The following is a 17,890-nucleotide window of genomic DNA, read 5'->3' on the forward strand; positions in this document are numbered from 1 at the left end:
GGTGTGGGGGGTGTGGGGTGGATGTTACGGTAAAGCAGGTTGTTTGAAGGGACATTCGTTCATTGTGAAGTCCTCTGCTCTCACCTTTAACCCTTCTAGTTTCTGTTCCTGCTGCAGTATCATCTCCAGTGTCATTAGGATGCACGAATGCGCGCACACTAAAACAGACTGGCTATGGGCGTAAACTACTGCTGCGTGCAGAACCTCATGGGGAACTCCATCACAGGGTGACGGGGAAGCAACAGCTTCGTTTGGTTTGCAGGCATGGTTGAGACTCTTGTACAAGGTGTCTGTTATGACTGGGTGTTGTGACCTCTTCACATACACAAACCTGCCTCACTTTCCCTCATCTGTAATACCAGCCAGAGTGACTCGTGGTAATAAGAGTTTACTGCGTGTTTGTACTCATTGGTATTGTTCTACTCTTCAGTAGTAGACAAGTCCCATTAAATGCACTACAGTAAACTCTTAGGGTAAAGGGCTTTACCTGATAAGATATAATAAAAACATCTATAGTTCTAGTTGTGTCCAGTCTTAATCTGATATGATGACACAACTTTTCCTTATACTTTGAACCAAAAGCAGTTGAAAGTAGAAAGACCCCACCAGTTTTAAAGAAAAGTCTCCATGAATTTTAATGATTGTACACGTCCTGTCACTTTATATGGGCGAACTTTTTTTTTTTTTTTTTAATAAGGTCTCTTACAAAAACCAAAAGATGGGTTTTCTCTACAGTGAACACGACAGAGATATCGCTTTGTGTCGGATATATCGCTTCGCAGTTCCACCAGCCACTTTCGTGTCGTGGCGGAACGCCATTTGGCGGCAGCCTTTCGGAAGAGGCGGCCCGGGACGAGGCTTGCGTTCTCTGCTCGGCCTCCGACGGAGCTTGGTTGCAGCTTACGGTTCATTGATGGGCATGTTTTTTGTTTCCCCGCCCCCCCGTCATCGAAGTGATCTTTGACAAAGGGGAGATTCCTGGCTGGTAGCGGTATTAGTCAGACAACATTGCCATGCGTCAAGGTTGTGTGTGTGTGAGACCCGACCCCTCTGGGTTTGCATATTGCAGTCAACCGCGGTACTTCCAGGGTCGCGATGGACGTGCCATGAAGTGCACTCCGTACCAACATGCGTGTGCCGTGTTGCGTGTGCAAGCCTGGATTCAGTGTTGACTCGTCATCAAAAAGCATCGGTTGATTGGCTATGACCCCGGTAGTGCCCGCCCTTTGCTTTGCCTTACCCCCCCCCCCCCCCCCCCAACCTGCATGTTATCTGTCTGTGACTGTTTATATATCATTCACCACTTATTTATTTGTTGTTTTGCTATTCCTTTTTTTTCTTCTTCTTCTCCGCACTCACGAGAATAGAAAACAACACCATCTAACACACAAACACACACACACACACACACACACACACACACACACCTGTCACAGGAGACCTTAGACGTTAAGAACACCAGAAGGTAATACTTAAAACACATACATACATGCATAACACACACACACACAGCTTGGTTATGTCAAATATTCATAACATTTGTCATATACAGACATTTATGAGCGCTTATGGAGATGACCACAGGTCAGACGTTGATAAAAAAAAAAAAAGCAAAAATAAATGTGTGTATACGACTTGAAAGTTACACCAATTAATTTGTGTAAGTGTTGTGAATATTTTATGATGTTCTAAAGTACGGGACTTAAAATATGTTTGTGTGGGAGTGTGTTTTAAGTTTGATCTGTGTGTCCTCTCTCTGCACGCGCGGGTGTGTGATTGACAGGGGCCAGGTTCTTCACAGGCCTACGGGCCTTCATGGGTTCCTTTACTGTCCTCCGTGTAAGACTTCCCTGGGACTAGGGACAGTTTGATCTCATACCCTGAGGACACACAGCCCTGGCATTATTCCTTCTGACTAGTCTTGGGACAAAGACAAACAAACGAATAAATATGGGCCAGTGACTGAACTTGCCCTTTAAGTCAGTGTGTACAGCCTGTCTTGCGTGGACTCTAGTCTCTGAGACGACCCGTGTGGTAAAGGCGGACTGTAAAAGGCACGAGTTGTCTGAGAGCACACCCACACAGGTACATCCGGTCCCGGTGTCTGTGTGAGGAGAATTCCCACCACCCTGCCCTTGTGGTAACGGACTTTTGTGAATGGCATGGGGTAGGCCTGTGAGGTTATCCATGAGGAGACTAGGCCTCAGCCAGCGGTACAAGGCTCCTCTCTCTCCCTCTCTCTCTTACGCACGCGCGCGCGCGCGCGCGCGCGCGCGCGCACACACACACACACACACACACACACACACACACACACACACACACACCACAGTAGAGGTGGCTAGCTGGTTTGCCGGTTGTGTGTGCGCTCACTAACTCACCATTCTTTTGTTTCCACTAGCTGACCCCGCCCCCCGAGGCTGACTCTGTCATCGAGGTGTGTTCAACACCCATATTCGCGCCGTTTAATGCGGTTAGCCGCTAGAATATGGGTTGTTGCAGGTGGCAGTGAGTGCATCCTATAGGTCCAGTATGCATAGACGCATTCCATGCTGCCACGGACCCATCAGAGCCTTTCTCTCTCTTTCTCACACACACACACACACACACACACACACACACACACACACACACAGAGTTACACCAGAGGGGGGGTATGGCTACAGCCAAGGGAAAGTACACCTGAACGGTTGTTCAGGCAGCAAAGCATCTTGGCCACATACACGCACATGTGCGCGTGCACACACACGTGAGCACACACAGTATCGGAGTCGCACAGATTAAGCATACATTGCAGATGAGACGCACATTCACACGCACACACTCCACCCCATCTGACATGGATGTAGGCATGCACTGCCCCATCTTAACCTTATACATACACACACACACACACACACACACACACACACACACAAAAACACACACAAAAACACACCAAACAGCCTGCTTTTCTCTAGGTGGCTCTGCCCTTCGTTAATAATTGTACCATGACCTCTTTCTGGTCTCTTGGCTCAGCTCACATAGCTGGCTATGGCCTCGTTTTTTTAAGCAATTCATATTCCTGCTGATTTGTTTTTGTGTTTTCACTTGAGGTGGTGTGTGTGTGTGCATGCGTGCGTGTGCGAGTGTGTCTGGGTGTTTTTCCATGGCAGATGGGGGAAAGGTCTGTGCTCTGTGTCACTAGCGCACAGGCTCCATTATGTAATCTGTATAAAGCCTGCGTTTTTCTTTTTTTTTTTTTTTTTTTTAATTTTTTTTTTTTGTCCCCCACCCCCCTCCTGGCAGTGACGTTTGCTTTTATGTAATTAACATGGTCCCACTGTGCTCTTCAGCACTCGGCAGGGGCCGGATACAATGGAGCCAAACCACCCTTCTGAAATGACGTCCCCCCCCCCCACACACACACACACACCAGGCCAATTCCATTCATTCTTATGTGACTACTGACATGCCTAAATAGAAGTTCCTCCAGAAGTTTAGTGTACTCTTTTGGCTAAGTGACCCCTGGTGACAATTCCCTTCTTTAAGGTCCTAAGACACACTTAACATTAGTAATCCTTTTGAGAAGTCATATTTTTTGGTTCACTCTCTGAAGGTTAAGCTGTATTGCTAGTTAAGGCAATGCTTGTGACACACAGCGATGCACGTTTTCCCCATCTCACTCACTCACACACACACACACACACACACACACACACACACACACACACACACACACACACCTCTCATGTCCTTCATTTAACTGCATGGATGTAATCCACCCCACTTTCCCTTGCATGACCTAAAAATGAACAATGTGCACAGAATTAATCTTTTCTTTCTTTCTGTTCTCCCGGATCCCCTCACCCCACTCCTGGACAAACCCCTCACGCTCTTCCTCCTCCTCCTCCTCCTCCTCCTCCCTGTCTTCACGGCTTCCTGCTAACTCGCCTTGCTCTCAGGATCTTGATCCCAGCCAGCCCCAGAAGCAGCTGGAGGACCAGAAGCGGGTAGGTGGCGGCACGGCGTGACCCCGCCCTCTGACCCCAGATGGCCCCCCTTTCTTGTGCGGAGCTCCTCCCTCCACCTCACCCCCCCCCCCCCCCAAAAAAAAATCTAATTGGTCCTCCTACACGTCTACATGCCTGTCTTCATGCTACATGATTTCCTGTATTGGAAACGTTCCCTCCATTAGTAGTGTTTTCGGGTATTGTGGTTGTCAGACTTTTCTTTTTTTAAAACTGGATACATTTTATTAAAGCTGATACAAATTATGGCCGAAGAGTGGGACCTTAAAATTGAAGCTCCAGTTTTTTTTCTTTAGAACCACAGATCTAGGGTTAAAGCTGCAGTAAGCAGTTTTTTTAAAGACCGTCATGCTGAAAACATTCACTGTCCAGCTTACATTCTGACAGCTGTCACTAAAATAGAGTCTGTAGAGTGGGAGAATATTTCACCAACTGTCCTGGGCTCTGTAAACAGCAACTAAAAATTTCAACATGGCTCAGCTGTACTAACCAATCAGGGCACGTTTCCATGAGGAGGTGGTCCTCTCTGCTTGTCAGTTATTTTGTGCATTTAATATACTTGACACAGTCACATGGCGTAGGCTGGGTATTCAAGGCCTTTTCTTCAGAGGCAAGAGCTTTGGCGAAAGGTCCGGACGGTGGGTGTAGACTCCTCCGCCGGCTACGTCTGGCGGAAGTTAGTGAGATCTGCTTTTACACATCTCTGAGATGGGGGTGATGCAGTGACCTAATAACCACTGATCCGACGTCAGGCCTTTGTCACAACAAGCATGGCAAATCTGCCCCGGGTCTGCCCCAAGGTGGACAGCCGGCGTCTGGTGCGCTTTGGCGCGATCGTAACTGTGGGTGTGCTAGGACATGTTTGCTGCGTGGGATTACCGTGAGCTTTGTTCTGTGTTTTTGGTGACAACCCCCCACCCTAGCCAGTGACGTGAGAGTCAGTCTTCTGTGGCAGCCTCTCTGGTTCTTTCTCTCAGAGTGTCTCTGCTTGCATTTGGCCAGTGCACTAATATCATAAAACTCTGCTCTGTTGTCTGTTGGTCCTTCTGGTGTAAATGAAGATTTTCATGGCTAAATCTCAGCAGGCAAGGATAAATATGCCCCCTTTCGTATCTTGTTTGTTGTCTTTAAAGAAAAAAAAAGATTTTTGTTATTATCTTTTATGTTGAGTTTTTACACTTTTGCAATGATTTCTTCAGAACTGAAAGTGACATCAGTAGGTAGATGGTCTCAGCTGGTTCGCTGTCTGATGTTCAGAGGTGACGTTGGTAACACTGGTCCTTCTTTGCCTCTGTCTCCTCTCCCGTTGCCAGGGTGAAGCTTTGAGGCAAATCCTAGTCAACCGTTACTATGGCAACTTCAAGCCAGGAGGGCGGAGAGACAGCCTGACCAGCTTCAGCAATGGACCCCTTGCCCCAGGGGGCCAGAGTAAAGCTCCTGCAGGTGTGTGTGTGTGTGTGTGTGTGTGTGTGTGTGTGTGTGTGTGTGTGTGTGTGTGTGTGAGAGTGTGTGTGAGAGTGTGTGTGAGAGTGTGTGTGAGAGTGTGTGTGAGAGTGTGTGTGAGAGTGTGTGTGAGAGTGTGTGTGAGAGTGTGTGTGAGAGTGTGTGTGAGAGTGTGTGTGTGAGTGTGTGTGTGAGTGTGTGTGTGAGTGTGTGTGTGTGAGTGTGTGTGTGAGTGTGTGTGTGTGAGTGTGTGTGTGTGAGTGTGTGTGTGTGAGTGTGTGTGTGTGAGTGTGTGTGTGTGAGTGTGTGTGTGTGAGTGTGTGTGTGAGTGTGTGTGTGAGTGTGTGTGTGAGTGTGTGTGTGAGTGTGTGTGTGTGTGAGTGTGTGTGTGAGTGTGTGTGAGTGTGTGTGTGAGTGTGTGTGTGAGTGTGTGTGTGAGTGTGTGTGTGAGTGTGTGTGTGTGAGTGTGTGTGTGTGTGTGTGTGTGTGTGTGTGTGTGAGTGTGAGAGAGAGAGAGAGAGACCTACAGTGTCTATTCACAAGAGTGTATATGTGTCATGCTCCATCCACAGGTGTGACGGTGTGTGTCCATTTTTTCCACCTTTCCTTTTCCCACCCTTTCTGCTCAACCCTCTCTCTCGCTATCCCACCCCTCCCCACATCCCTGACCTCGTCACCCTTTGTAACCGGCTGTGTCCCACCTAATCAGAGCCATCATTGCTGTTGCTAGGCAACAGGAGCAGGGTGCCCACGCTCCTGTGTGAATAACCTGTGGACAAAACTGTTGAAGGAAGTCTGTTTGTGTCTGTCTGCCTTTTGTTTCCCCTTTCCTTCTACTCTCTCTCTCTCTCTCTCTCTCTCAATTCAGTCAGCTTTATAGGCATAAGATCATGTTCATTTACTGTACTGCCAGTCAGAAAACATGAATGAACTGTTGCAATAATAAGGAAATTAAGAACTAAAAGAATACTTGCAGTCAAGACGAGAAAAGTAAAGAAGTGAAAAGGATGAAAAATGCATAGTTCAATAAATACATAAAGGAGTTTACAAAAAGTTTTCAATACCATTGTGCGTGCGCGTGTGTGTGTTTGGGGGGGGGGGGTGGAGTTAATTAATTAGTTACCTAGTTAGTGTTTCGTCTAATTTTTGTAATGTTGGTGTATTTGCTCAGATATTTCACCATCAGAAAGTGCAGCTCTGACTGTACAGTGTCTCTGCACTGCAGGCAATGCGTCCTCACCTGACCCCGTTGACCTGTTTGTTTTGCCTGGTTGAATGGAGGACCTCTGGTCCTAATTCTCGCCTCCCTGCCCAGCAGGCAGCGGGGGGTCGGCGGTCACGCGGGGGGAGATGACCCTGGCCGAGGTGCAGTGCCACCTCGATAAAGAGGGCGCGTCTGACCTGGTCATCGACCTCATCATGAACGCCACCACGGACCGCATCTTCCAGGAGAGCATCCTGTTGGCCATCGCCTTGCTCGAGGGCGGAAACACCGTCATACAAGTAAGAGCCCAGTTTGGTTCCAGTCCAATCTTTGCAGCGCCTGCGTTCCCCCTCGATCTCACCGCACGGTGCGTGGTCTTCCACACTGCGGTGGGCGCATATGGGCTGAACGGGGCACCACATGTAGAGGTGCCGTCCTGGAGTCGGCGGTCACGTGACCAGGTGGAAGCGATCCGATTGGACAGACGCCATGGGATTGAGGAGCGTGGCGCTCACGTTCTGGGTCAGGGCTACTGAGCAGAGCTGAGTGAGTGAGCCAGTGAGAAAGTTAGTTTAGGTGTTCAGTGTATTGTGTGTTAGTCACCATTGCAGTATTGGCCTTTGCAAAAGTATGCAAATAAACCTTGGAACGAATCACTGAAGTTATAGTGTGCTATGGGCATCGAAACGAGAGATTTTATTGGTTGCGTCGAGCCACGTTTACAGATGAGTAACGTTGGGATAACACAGGCCAACCTTAAACTGTCTTCCAGTCAGTGGAGGGGTCGTGTGCTCTGAACATGCTACGACGCATGGTGAACCCACCTCATGGAGCCAGTGAAGCGTGGACCGGTGCTCCTGTCCGTATCGCGCGGCGTTAGTGCATGGATGGATGAATAGGTGTGGTTACAGGCAAAAGAACTAGAAAACGAGGTACATATAGCGCGGAGAGGAGAAAGGGATGAGGGAAAAGACGAGAGGCGGAGGTGTGGAGAGAGAGCAGAGAAAGGAGTGAAGCGATGGAGGGAAAGAGAGAGGAAGAGGGGTATTATCGGTCTCTTGGGATCACTCCAGCACTGAGCAACTCCTCTTACGTCACTGTCTACAACAACCCCCACCCACCCCCCACCCCCGTGTTGCTGTAGCAACCCGGCAATCCGCTAACCTCACAGCGAGGTTGTGCGCGGGTGGAGGTGTGTTTGGGAGGGTGTGTATAGGACAATTACATTTCATCTCTTGGCAGAGTTTATGTTGGGCTATGTGTGTGTTCTGTTTTATATTATGTGTGTGCACGTTGGTGGGGTGCGTGTGTGTGAATGTGTGCGCTTGCACAAACAGATCGGGTTGTGTAATGGGCTTATTTGCATAGCTATTCTACCTGAAGCTCCTGCGAATTCTCGCCAGCTCACACACAAAACGGCTCACATGAGGGTCTGTTGCATAAGCCAGGCTGCACTCACATCATACCACTGCAGCTATGCTACACACACACACACAAACACACACCCAAACTGGGTCGCTGCTCACTGCGTGAACCAGGGCAGAGAGAGATGGGGAGGAAGAGAGCAGAGAGAGATGATAGTGACATAGGAAGCAGACTTCTTTTCTAGCCACTGGTGTCTGAGTGTGTGCGTGGGGGGGCCTGGTTTAATACCCTGCTGTGTAGTGCAGGTGCACATGACCTTCAACACAACTGCATTGTCACCTGTGGGGCGAGTTTGGCCCGGATGTTTAAAAACCACCGAAGATGCATGTGTGTGTTTGGGTGTGTGCGGTTAAGAGGACAACTGCTGCTTTGCTTCTGTTTCTAGATGATTCTATTCTCTATTTTGACTTCTACAGTGAAGTTTCTCTTTCTTTCTCTCTCTCTCTCCCTCCCTCATTTTCCATTGACCAATCCATCTGCTGTAAGATGCGTCCTTATAACAATGAAACATGCACTACGTTCACTTTACCTATTAGATCCGCACACACACTCACCTATTACATCACGTTCCAAGCATCCAGTGTGCCTGAGTCAAGGTCTTGCCTTCTATGCCCCTGTTTGTTTCCATGGTGATGCTGATGTGACTCAATGTCACCACTACCCAAGATGTGTGTGTGTGTGTGTGTGTGTGTGTGTGTGTGTGTGTGCAGAGCTTAAACCCTGATTGTCTCTCTCTGGTAATATCCCAGAGCAGCTTCCTGCTCTGCCATGTCAGCTACTCCAAGCCCAGGACCTAATTCCCAACTCCCCCTAACGTGAGTGAATGAGTGGGTGAGTGGAAGCCTCTGGGTATCAGCGGGTGCATCACATTGCTGTCTGTTGTGTAAGAGGAGACCTCCTGCTCTGTTTCCCACACAGAAGACCTTTTGTTTTTCATGGTAACGAGAGGAGGGGCAAATATATGCACACCCTTTTCTGCTAGTGCAAGACACCTGTGTGTGTGTGTGTGTGTGTGGAGAACACTAACAGTTGTAACATGCCAGCCTTTTTCCCCCCACACCTGAGTTGGAATTGATCATTTTACTAATTAGGGAGTTTCTCACAAAAACACACACAGGTGTGACATGTTTGTTTGTCAGCCACTCTCTCTTTGATATTGGCATGACACATCAGTACTGAATACTTGGTGATGTATCCTGCCAGCGTGCCTTTCAGTGCACATGCACTTCCAACACGAGCGCCAAACGATCACCAACCCCTACGAATAGGAAGACCCCGTTACAAAATGAAGAGAGACATTTGCTTATAGCTTTGCGTATATGGCTGTCACGCGGCAGGGGTCGTTATGCGGAAAGGCCGGCAGGCTGGCCAGATTTGAAACATAACCTCTGAGGCGCAACACGCTTGATTTGTTTCCTCTTCAAGACATTTTTACGTTTAACTTTGTGTTTTTCAGTCCGGTTACAGAGGTAGGCGAGTGGAGCGTTGGGTGTCTTGCCCAAGGATTCTTATTGGCCCAGACAGGGGATTGAATCCTGGCCCCCGACAGGAGAGGCAGCTACCGCTGGTGCAGCGGCAAGGAGACAAATGCCTCCCAAGTGCCCTGCTTCTCTACCTGCTGCTCTGAGCTCGACTCCCTAAGACGAGGTCTGTCTAGCAGTGGAAGTGGAGAGGGAGGTCTATGTCCAGCGTTGAGCTGGAGGACTCAAACCAACAAACACCACAGCTTAGTGTTCCTCCTGCTCAAATGCTCTTAATCCCAAAGATCAAATTCATTTATTCACCAAGTCAAGGTCTGAGAAAGTCGTTAAACTGCTTAGTGCTGTGACGCTCTGGTACTGGGATTTAAGAATCCAGCCTTAATTCAGTTCATGGATGTCCATTACCTCTTCTGCCTTTAGATAGACTACACATGTACTTTAGTCTGTACTTTAGTCTTTCAGCTGTGCCTAACTGAGATTCCTCTATCCCCCCAAAAATGACACCTTCAAAAGACACGTGATCGGCTAAGGCGAAACCTTGTGGGGGTGATGAGTAACCCTAAAGTAAAGGCAGACGCACATGCATGCGCGCACACCCATGCTCATGCACACACACACACCACTGGCTAACGTCAGTCCTGGATGCCTGAAGATACTTCCCTGCAGTAGGGTTCCTGTAGGATTCAGTGCATGTCGAACTGTTTGCTCAGGTGTGTGTGTGTGTGTGTGTGTGATGTATATCATTAAGACGTTATGATTCTTGTCAAAGCCCACGCTATGATTAGAGGCAGCTTAAACGGTAGAAAATGCACTGGGAACCTACACATGCCACCTCGCATGAAATATGATCCTGCTATTGGCTGAAAGCCCAGATGTAAAAGGCCTGTAATATTCTTGACCACAGAGAGCGAGACAGACAGACGGAGAGAGAGAGGGAGAGGGAGAGGTCAGACAGGACATGCTGAATGGTGACTAATATTAGGAAGAAGGGGAAAGAAAAAAGAGAGCGAGAGAGAGAGCGAGAGAGACGTGGGAGAAGTAGTTGAGTTGTGAGAGAACTGGAGTTGTGGATGACCCATGACGGAAGTATTCGCCCCCTCTTTTCTGGCGGCTAGAGAGAGTGGGCAGCAAGTCTCCATCTCTCTCTCTCTCTCTCTCTCACACACACACACACACACACACATGCACGTGCATAAGCAGGCACACACACACAATGTTCGCACAGACACACAAACTCTTGCGTGCACTCACACTCTCATACATGCATGCACATGCTCAGACACACATACAAATGGTCAGGAAGTCGTGCATCTATGCTTGTGTATAAACACAGGGCTTGTCTGATTATAGCTCTCGCTCTCTCTCGCTCTCACACATACACATACGCGCGTGCGCACACACATACACAATAATTCTGACAATGATGTCTGTACACACATTTTCATTTTCATAAGCATCTAAATTATCTCCCCACGTAGAGATGCATTACTGCACTCAGAATACTGTGATCTAGGTCCCATAAACCCATGCAGCGCCGTGTAGATGTGTGCGTTTGCATGCCAAACAGACACGGGCAAATCGCTTCGAAAGGATGTGTCAGCAGGCTCCTCGAGACAACGGCAGATAGTCTGCAGGTTGTGCAAAGGTCAGTCTCCCACAAGAACGCGTGGTCTCAGTGCTTGTGAAAAGACATGGTGGACAGAGCTCCGGGCACAAGGTCCTTTCTCAAGATCTTAAATTTGATGAGCAAGAAATTGAGCGTCTAATTTTTTTTTCTATGATGGTCTAGCCGGTTAACGGCCGTTCCATGGCTTACATGTCGATTCTCGTGCTCTTGACAATTCCCCATCTGATGAATCTAAAAAATACAACATTCCTAATTTCCATGATGCCGAATTCTTAGGAGTTTGTTAAGGAGGGGTAGAGTGGTCCTGCAGCAGTGTGCATGTGCGCGCGTGTGTGTGAGAGAGAGAGTTGGTGGGGGGGGGGTGTTATATTTGGAAGTCTCCTCCCCCTCATCCATTTGCTTGCCTACAGGCCTGGAGGCTCCTTAGAAAAGTATTAATAGAGTAGAATTCTATGACAGCGCAGCTGGGAGGTCTGCTGTGTGTGTGTGTGTGTGTGTGTGTGTGTGTGGGGGGGGGGTCAGTAGAACCAGCAGAAGCCCGGCCTTCCTTGCCCTGCGCTGTCTGGGTCGCTCCACCTCACACGTCCGCCCTGTCCTGCCACTTTCCACTCGGAAGTCTCCTTTATTGCCCCTCCGGTCAGTTCTGCCGCTGGATTGGCCAGTCAACTCCCCACGCTCATAAACGGCTTCAGAAAGGAGGACGCCAGCGAGGGAGGATTGGCTGAGATGTCCTTACCCAGCCTGCGTTAACGCTCTCCCTATCAGAGGCACGCTGCTCCGTGTGTTATGTAACTTGGAGTTTCGTGTCCCTGCTGGGGGGTGGGGGAACAGACCCTTCCTCTTCCTCCTCGACGCAGCGTTCCATTTCACAGTGGTTTCAGGTCGCCATTTGCACCTGTTGCTTACCGCCCTCACACACGCTTTCCATTAAACATTATCTCCTGACCCACATAACTTTGCCTGAAAGAGGCTGGCACTGGCCAGCGCTCACGTGTGTGTGTGTGTGTGTGTGTGTGTGTGTGTGTGTGTGTGTGAGAGGTTGGGGCTCCCACGTGAAACAAGATGAGCACAGACGTGCGGGTGCACCTTCCTGCTCCATGGCGGTCAGAGTTGTACTTGCAGATGCAATGGTACACTCGTAAAGCGGGCTGTGTTGTGTAATGTGCGTCGGGTTGTGTTATGTAATAAATGCGGCATCGCCTTCCAGGGCCAGTGCCTTCTGCTTTTACGCAGTTATTACACACCTCTCCCCCAGTACCTAACGTAGAGGAACAGGTGGGAATACTGAACCTCACCTGCTGTGAGAGAGAGAGAGAGAGAGAGAGAGAGAGAGAGAGAGAGAGAGAGGGAGAGGTTCCTGTCTAGTGCTCTTGGCCTTATTTACCGCCTCGCTCTGTAACTCTACATATCAGGGCTCTCCGTTTCACTGGTCTAAGTTTCGCTCTGTTCCACGCGGCCTCCGCCTGCCGGGCTTGGTGGCTCCGCCTGCTTTGTCAACACTGGACGCAGGCTTACCCGAGGCTACGCTGGCCCATCCTGATTGGGGGGGGGGGGGGGGTGTTACTAGGGGACGCATGGGGTAGGGTCGAGTGTGAGGGACAGCGTGGGGTGGTGTGAGGGTTAGCCTGGGGTGTGAGGGACAGCTTGGGGCATTGTGGGGTATGAGGGACTGCAGGGTAGATTGGGGTGTGGGGTGTAGAACCGCGTGGGGCTGTGTGGGGTGTGAGGGCGAGTGTGGTGTGTGCGGGGCAGGGAAGTGCCTATTTCTGGGCGGTTCAGGGCAGTTTCCCCTGACCAGCGGGGTTCTCTCACTGACGAAGTGGATGAAGTTTTCTGGGTTCTCACCACTATGGGTAGAAGCCCCAGCAAGCTCCTGCCTCATCAGGTGTTGTCATACGGCTCTGCAACGCACACACACAAGCATTTGGCTTAATGAAAACAAAACACAGGATCCATTATTATGGCTTTTGCTGCTAAAACTGTGATGAGAGTTTAGTCTAGCGTGTGTGTGTGTGTGTGTGTGTGTGTGTGTGTGTGTGTGTGTGTGTGTGTGTGTGTGTGTGTGTGTGTGTGTGGCCCTGAGCTGGTTTGACCTTGAGGAAAGTAAAAAAAACAATCCAGTGGCTAGAAAGGACACTTGTAAATATAATACAGGTCCACATGTCAGAACACCAGCTGTGTACTAAACAAACTGCCCTAAAAAACAGACCAGTCTCTCCACGTATAGATCAACAACTTCCTGATAAACAGGAAACTGTATGTATGTCTTTTGTGGGTCTAATCACTGGTTCCCCCTCACTGTGTGGTGAGGACATATCACAGCTCCACAATACCAGTAGCCATTCCAGGGTTTCTTCCAGAAAGTTCCGTTTTGTGTGTGCGCGTGTGCACGTGTATGTGCTAGGGGACTTCCTGCAAGCATGTGACTGAATTAGCCACGGTGTGTGTGTGTGTGTGTGACTGTAGATGTTTTACAGTGTGTGGTTGTGCAAAATGATTGCGTTGTATAAAAATCACTAGGGAATATGATGATCTAGATTCCATACTATGGCCAAAAGTGTGTGTGTGTGTGTGTGTGTGTGTGTGTGTGTTCGCGTTCGCGTTTTAATGTTAGGTCCTAAGCTGGTTGGATTGAATGCAACAATATGTAAGAACAAGTGTGTGTATGTTGGCAAGCTTTGCTGCACGCGCGCGTGTGTGTATGTGTGAGGGAGAGAGAGATGTGGGCGTTTGTCTGCTCCGACGCTAATCTGAGTATGGCAGCAGGCTCATGCTGCGTTGGAGGTGACAGCTTTATTATTGCGGCTGTAGTTACAGCGGGAAGGATGCACTGGCCGTCCTCCCTCCCCCCCCCCCCTCTCTCTCTCTCTCTCTCTCTCTCTCTCTCTCTCTCTCTCTCTGTCTTTCCCTCTCCCAGTGTCCCTCGCTGTGGTTCGGTAAGCATGTTCCCGTGGTTACAGGGCCGGCGGAACGGCGGCCGCTAGCTGAGAACTGCCGCGAGCCAGGCAGGCGAGCCGAGCGCCTATAAATAGATCTTATGTAACATCCCCTTGTTGATGCCAAGATCTGGATGAGGGGGGGGAGGTGGGGGGAGGTTGGGGTGGTGCATCAGACCGGCAGAGGAAGGGAGCGCCAGAAGGGTGGGTGAGTGCACCGTGGAGAGCGAGCGAGAGAGAGAGAGCACGAGAGACGAATGAAAACGAGAGCGAAGAACAGAGAAGCAAGCCAGTGAAGAGGAGGTGGAGAGAAGGTGCCGCAGTCGTAGCCTGGCCCGCTTCCCTCCGCGTGCAGGCCTGGGGCTGAGGGCCTCGCCCACACCCACCCGCCCCTGCCGGGGCTCTTCCGGTGCGGTTGCCCGCTCCAGGGCCGACAATGAATGAAATCTCCCACGGAGCAGCTGGCAGAACGCTAGCCAGCCTCCTACCGGCTCCCATTCAGTAGTAACACTAGCACGTTGTGTGGCATGCGGGCCCCTGTCAGGTCTGGCCCCGGATGCACCCGGGGATTGAAAACGGACCGGCAGCCCCACCTGGGTCCCGGGCCACGGGAGCTAAACACACAGACGATGGATGACCGCCTGGAGAGCAACGCGCTTTTCCAAGCTGCTGTCATCCTCTCCTTAAGAGGGAGTCCCTTGCCTGCCTACCCACACACACACACACACACACGCCCCACCCCTTCTGCACAGCTAACTATACATCCCACCACTCTTCACGCAGACTAAGTTGATTTGATACGAGTTGATTTGATTCAAATAAAATTTTTGAAGTGGATGAGTCCTCGGGCACGCGCACAGGCATGCAAACACGCGCTGAGCCCACATGTGTGCACACAGGTGCGTGCACACGCACACACGCTGAGCCCACGTGCGCACACAGCCTATTTTGGTGAGCGCAATCAACAGTTGGGGTCGTAACCACCTGCAGCTGTGTGTGGATGTGAAACACTCTGGGCGGGGGGGGGACGGAACGGGGGTTTGTACCCTTTGAGTCTAGCCAAGAGATAAACTGGGACATTGGGCTCCTGTTTTCCATCTTATCAAATGACCAACTCTATTTTAAGACTCTTGAGGGCCAGTGGGGCAATTAATCACCGGTGGTACCAGCACGGGTCCCGAGTTCGGAACGCCGGGTACGAAAGCCACTATCCGGAGTCCGTCCGACCTGTGCTGGCTGAACAGATACGCCGTGTGATGCGTTAGAAGGGACTTGCGTCTTAAAGTCGCCCTGGGTGGGGCTCAGTCCCAACCATTTAACAGCAATAACGTTCCCCGGCTGCATTAAGCCTGACGGGACCTGAGGGCTTTAATAAAGGAAATGAAACATTTTGTTTGTCTTTTTTCTTTTTGTTTTTTTTTTGTTTGTTTTTTTGCCTTTACCTAAAATGACTCAGTCTGACACGCATCTAATGTCACGCAGCACGTTAGCAACAAGGCAGGCATCCGTCGTAGGCAGGGAGCGCCGCGACGACAGGGCCCGACAGCTGCTGCGCGGCCGTCATCTTTACGAGGAGGCAGCTCGAGTCCTGCTGTCCACGCCGCCCCTCTGCTTCCTTCCCTTCTGAGCAGTCGGCAGGGTTTTTCTTTCGGCCGGGGGGGGTGTGGGGCGTTGTGGAATGGGCGCACGCATCTTTTCTCTCTGCCACACGGTTGGACTCGGGCGCTGGCCCGGTCCCGGCGGGTTGTTTACACTCGTGCTTGCTGCTTTTGAACTCAGTGACGTGGTGAACTGCTTATGTAACCCCTCTGCTGAGCTGCCCTGCGAGCCTTCATCTGATGGGGATGCTTTTGCTGACGAGCCTCGCTGAAGAAATGACACGGATTATTATTATTATTATTTCTAATAGCCGTTTCAAACCTGGTTCCTCGTCCTTTTGATTTTGCTCTTGACGTGCCTATGAAACATTAGGAAGTTAAATTTTCAAAAAAAAATTTTTAATAGACATGTCTTGGAGTCCTCAGTTCTGTGTCTTTTCTTTCTGTCTAAGTATATGTGCGTGCGTGCGTGTTCTATTCCCTTAAGTGTGAAACAGTGTGAGCGAGTTTAACCTGGAAAGAAGGCAGGTTATGTAACAGGCTTTCAAAACTGCCCTAGAATCCAACTGATGGCCCCGCCTCCTGCTCCGCCTCCTGCTCCGGCCCCTCCCCCTCACGCTCTGACACAACACACGTTGGTTTCGTGCCGCTTTGGCTGGTGAAAGTAGGGCAGGATTTTCCTATGTGCCTGTTTTCCCTCCTTTTTCCTGGCCTAGAGGGTGAGAGTGTGACTCTCTCTCTCTCTCTCTCTCTCTCTCTCTCTCTCTCTCTCTCTCTCTCTCTCTCTCTCTCTCTCTCTCTCTCTCTCTCTCTCTCTCTCTCTCTCTCTCTGTGTTCCTCTTGGTCCCTTCAGCTACTCAGCTGATTATGGGCTTATATAAGGAGGGATTGTTGGGAAGGAGGAAAACAAACAAAAAAATAGGAAAGTAGGACAGGATATACCAGTGAACAAACGCTGTATAACCTTCCAGCAAACCCCTGCCATCCACCACAGAACTGCACACTGATCTTGATTTAATGTAATATGGCCCTGTGGCAGTGTTTCGTTCTCCGGTATGTAATTCTGGAGACCTAACCTTCTTCTTTACTGTTGAGATATGTACATGTACGGCATTTAGCTGACGCTTTTATCCAAAGCGACTTACAGTTAAGACAGAGTACAACTTGAGCAGTTGAGTACTTAACCACTGAGCTACCACTGCCACACTTTACTGCTGAGACATTTTACTACTGTTGAGTAAACAAATGATTGTCATGTTGGGCTGAGCCCCCTTGGTTTCTGTCTCTCTGTTCTGTGTGTGTGTGTGTGTGTGTGTGTTTGCCATCACTATGGATACATCATTGCCAGGAGGCAGATGGTGTTAAGTCAGGTGAGCTGAGGGAGTCACTACAGGTTATTCACGTGAGCAAGCGTGCACGTGTGTGTGTGTGTGTGTGTGTGTGTGTGTGTGTGTGTGTGTGTGTGTGTGTGTGTGTGTGTGTGTGTGTGTGTGTGTGTGTGTGTGTTTGTTATGTAACGACGGTGGCGTGAGCTCAGCTGGCAGTAAACATGTCTGTGGGAGGGACGTGCAAACTGAGCAGGCGGACATGGAAGCGGCCTGTCTCTCGGCTGCGACTCGTTAGGGTGATGGGCGGCTCTGCTCTGCGCTCTCCTATGTCCCAGCCCCCACCACGCCACCGTCTCCTGCTAGCCTGGCTGGTGTGCCGCTGAGCTTTGGAGGGGAATTCCTGCGCAGGGAACCCGCCCCATGCGGTCAGGGTGTTTCCCCCTTCCTGCCCACATTTGGCTAGAGGCTGTACACCGTCGGGTCGGCGAGGTCGCGGCCGATCTGCCCTCCCTCGTTCCTGAGCCTACCGAACGCATCCCGCTCAAACCGTGCCACGCACCTCGGAATTATGCTTCTAGTTTCTCAAATGCAACCGCAGGGTCTTGATGCATCGTTTGCCTTGTTTTTCTAACCCCCCCCCCCCCCCCCCCCCCAAACTCATCTGTTTTCTCTCGGGCACTCTGTCCTTCTGCAGCGGTCGTTCTTTATCCGACTGACGCGTGACAATAAGTCGGAGAAGTTCTTCAAGGTGTTCTACGAGCGCATGAAGCTGGCGCAGCAGGAGATCAAAGCCACCGTCACGGTCAACACAAGCGACCTGAGCAGCAAGCGGAAAGAC

The 17,890-nt window shown here is 50.2% G+C and overlaps 1 protein-coding gene across 7 annotated transcripts in view; it reads left to right on the forward strand.

Moving 5' to 3' along the window:
- itpr1b (inositol 1,4,5-trisphosphate receptor, type 1b) overlaps window positions 1-17,890 on the forward strand; it is a 116,655-nt gene that overhangs the window by 52,739 nt on the left and 46,026 nt on the right. For 6 of the 7 annotated variants that reach the window (XM_035520174.1, XM_035520178.1, XM_035520177.1 and 3 more), the window contains 5 exons: window positions 2,402-2,437; window positions 3,945-3,992; window positions 5,324-5,453; window positions 6,769-6,956; window positions 17,747-17,890. The exon at window positions 17,747-17,890 is cut by the window's right edge and continues 40 nt beyond it. In XM_035520174.1, coding sequence (XP_035376067.1) covers window positions 2,402-2,437; window positions 3,945-3,992; window positions 5,324-5,453; window positions 6,769-6,956; window positions 17,747-17,890 — 546 coding nt within the window. The remainder of the gene's footprint in view (window positions 1-2,401; window positions 2,438-3,944; window positions 3,993-5,323; window positions 5,454-6,768; window positions 6,957-17,746) is intronic. The other variant, XM_035520175.1, reaches the window with a different exon arrangement.

This window comes from Electrophorus electricus, chromosome 20, assembly GCF_013358815.1.
Source record: "Electrophorus electricus isolate fEleEle1 chromosome 20, fEleEle1.pri, whole genome shotgun sequence".
Taxonomy (NCBI): Eukaryota; Metazoa; Chordata; class Actinopteri; order Gymnotiformes; family Gymnotidae; genus Electrophorus; species Electrophorus electricus.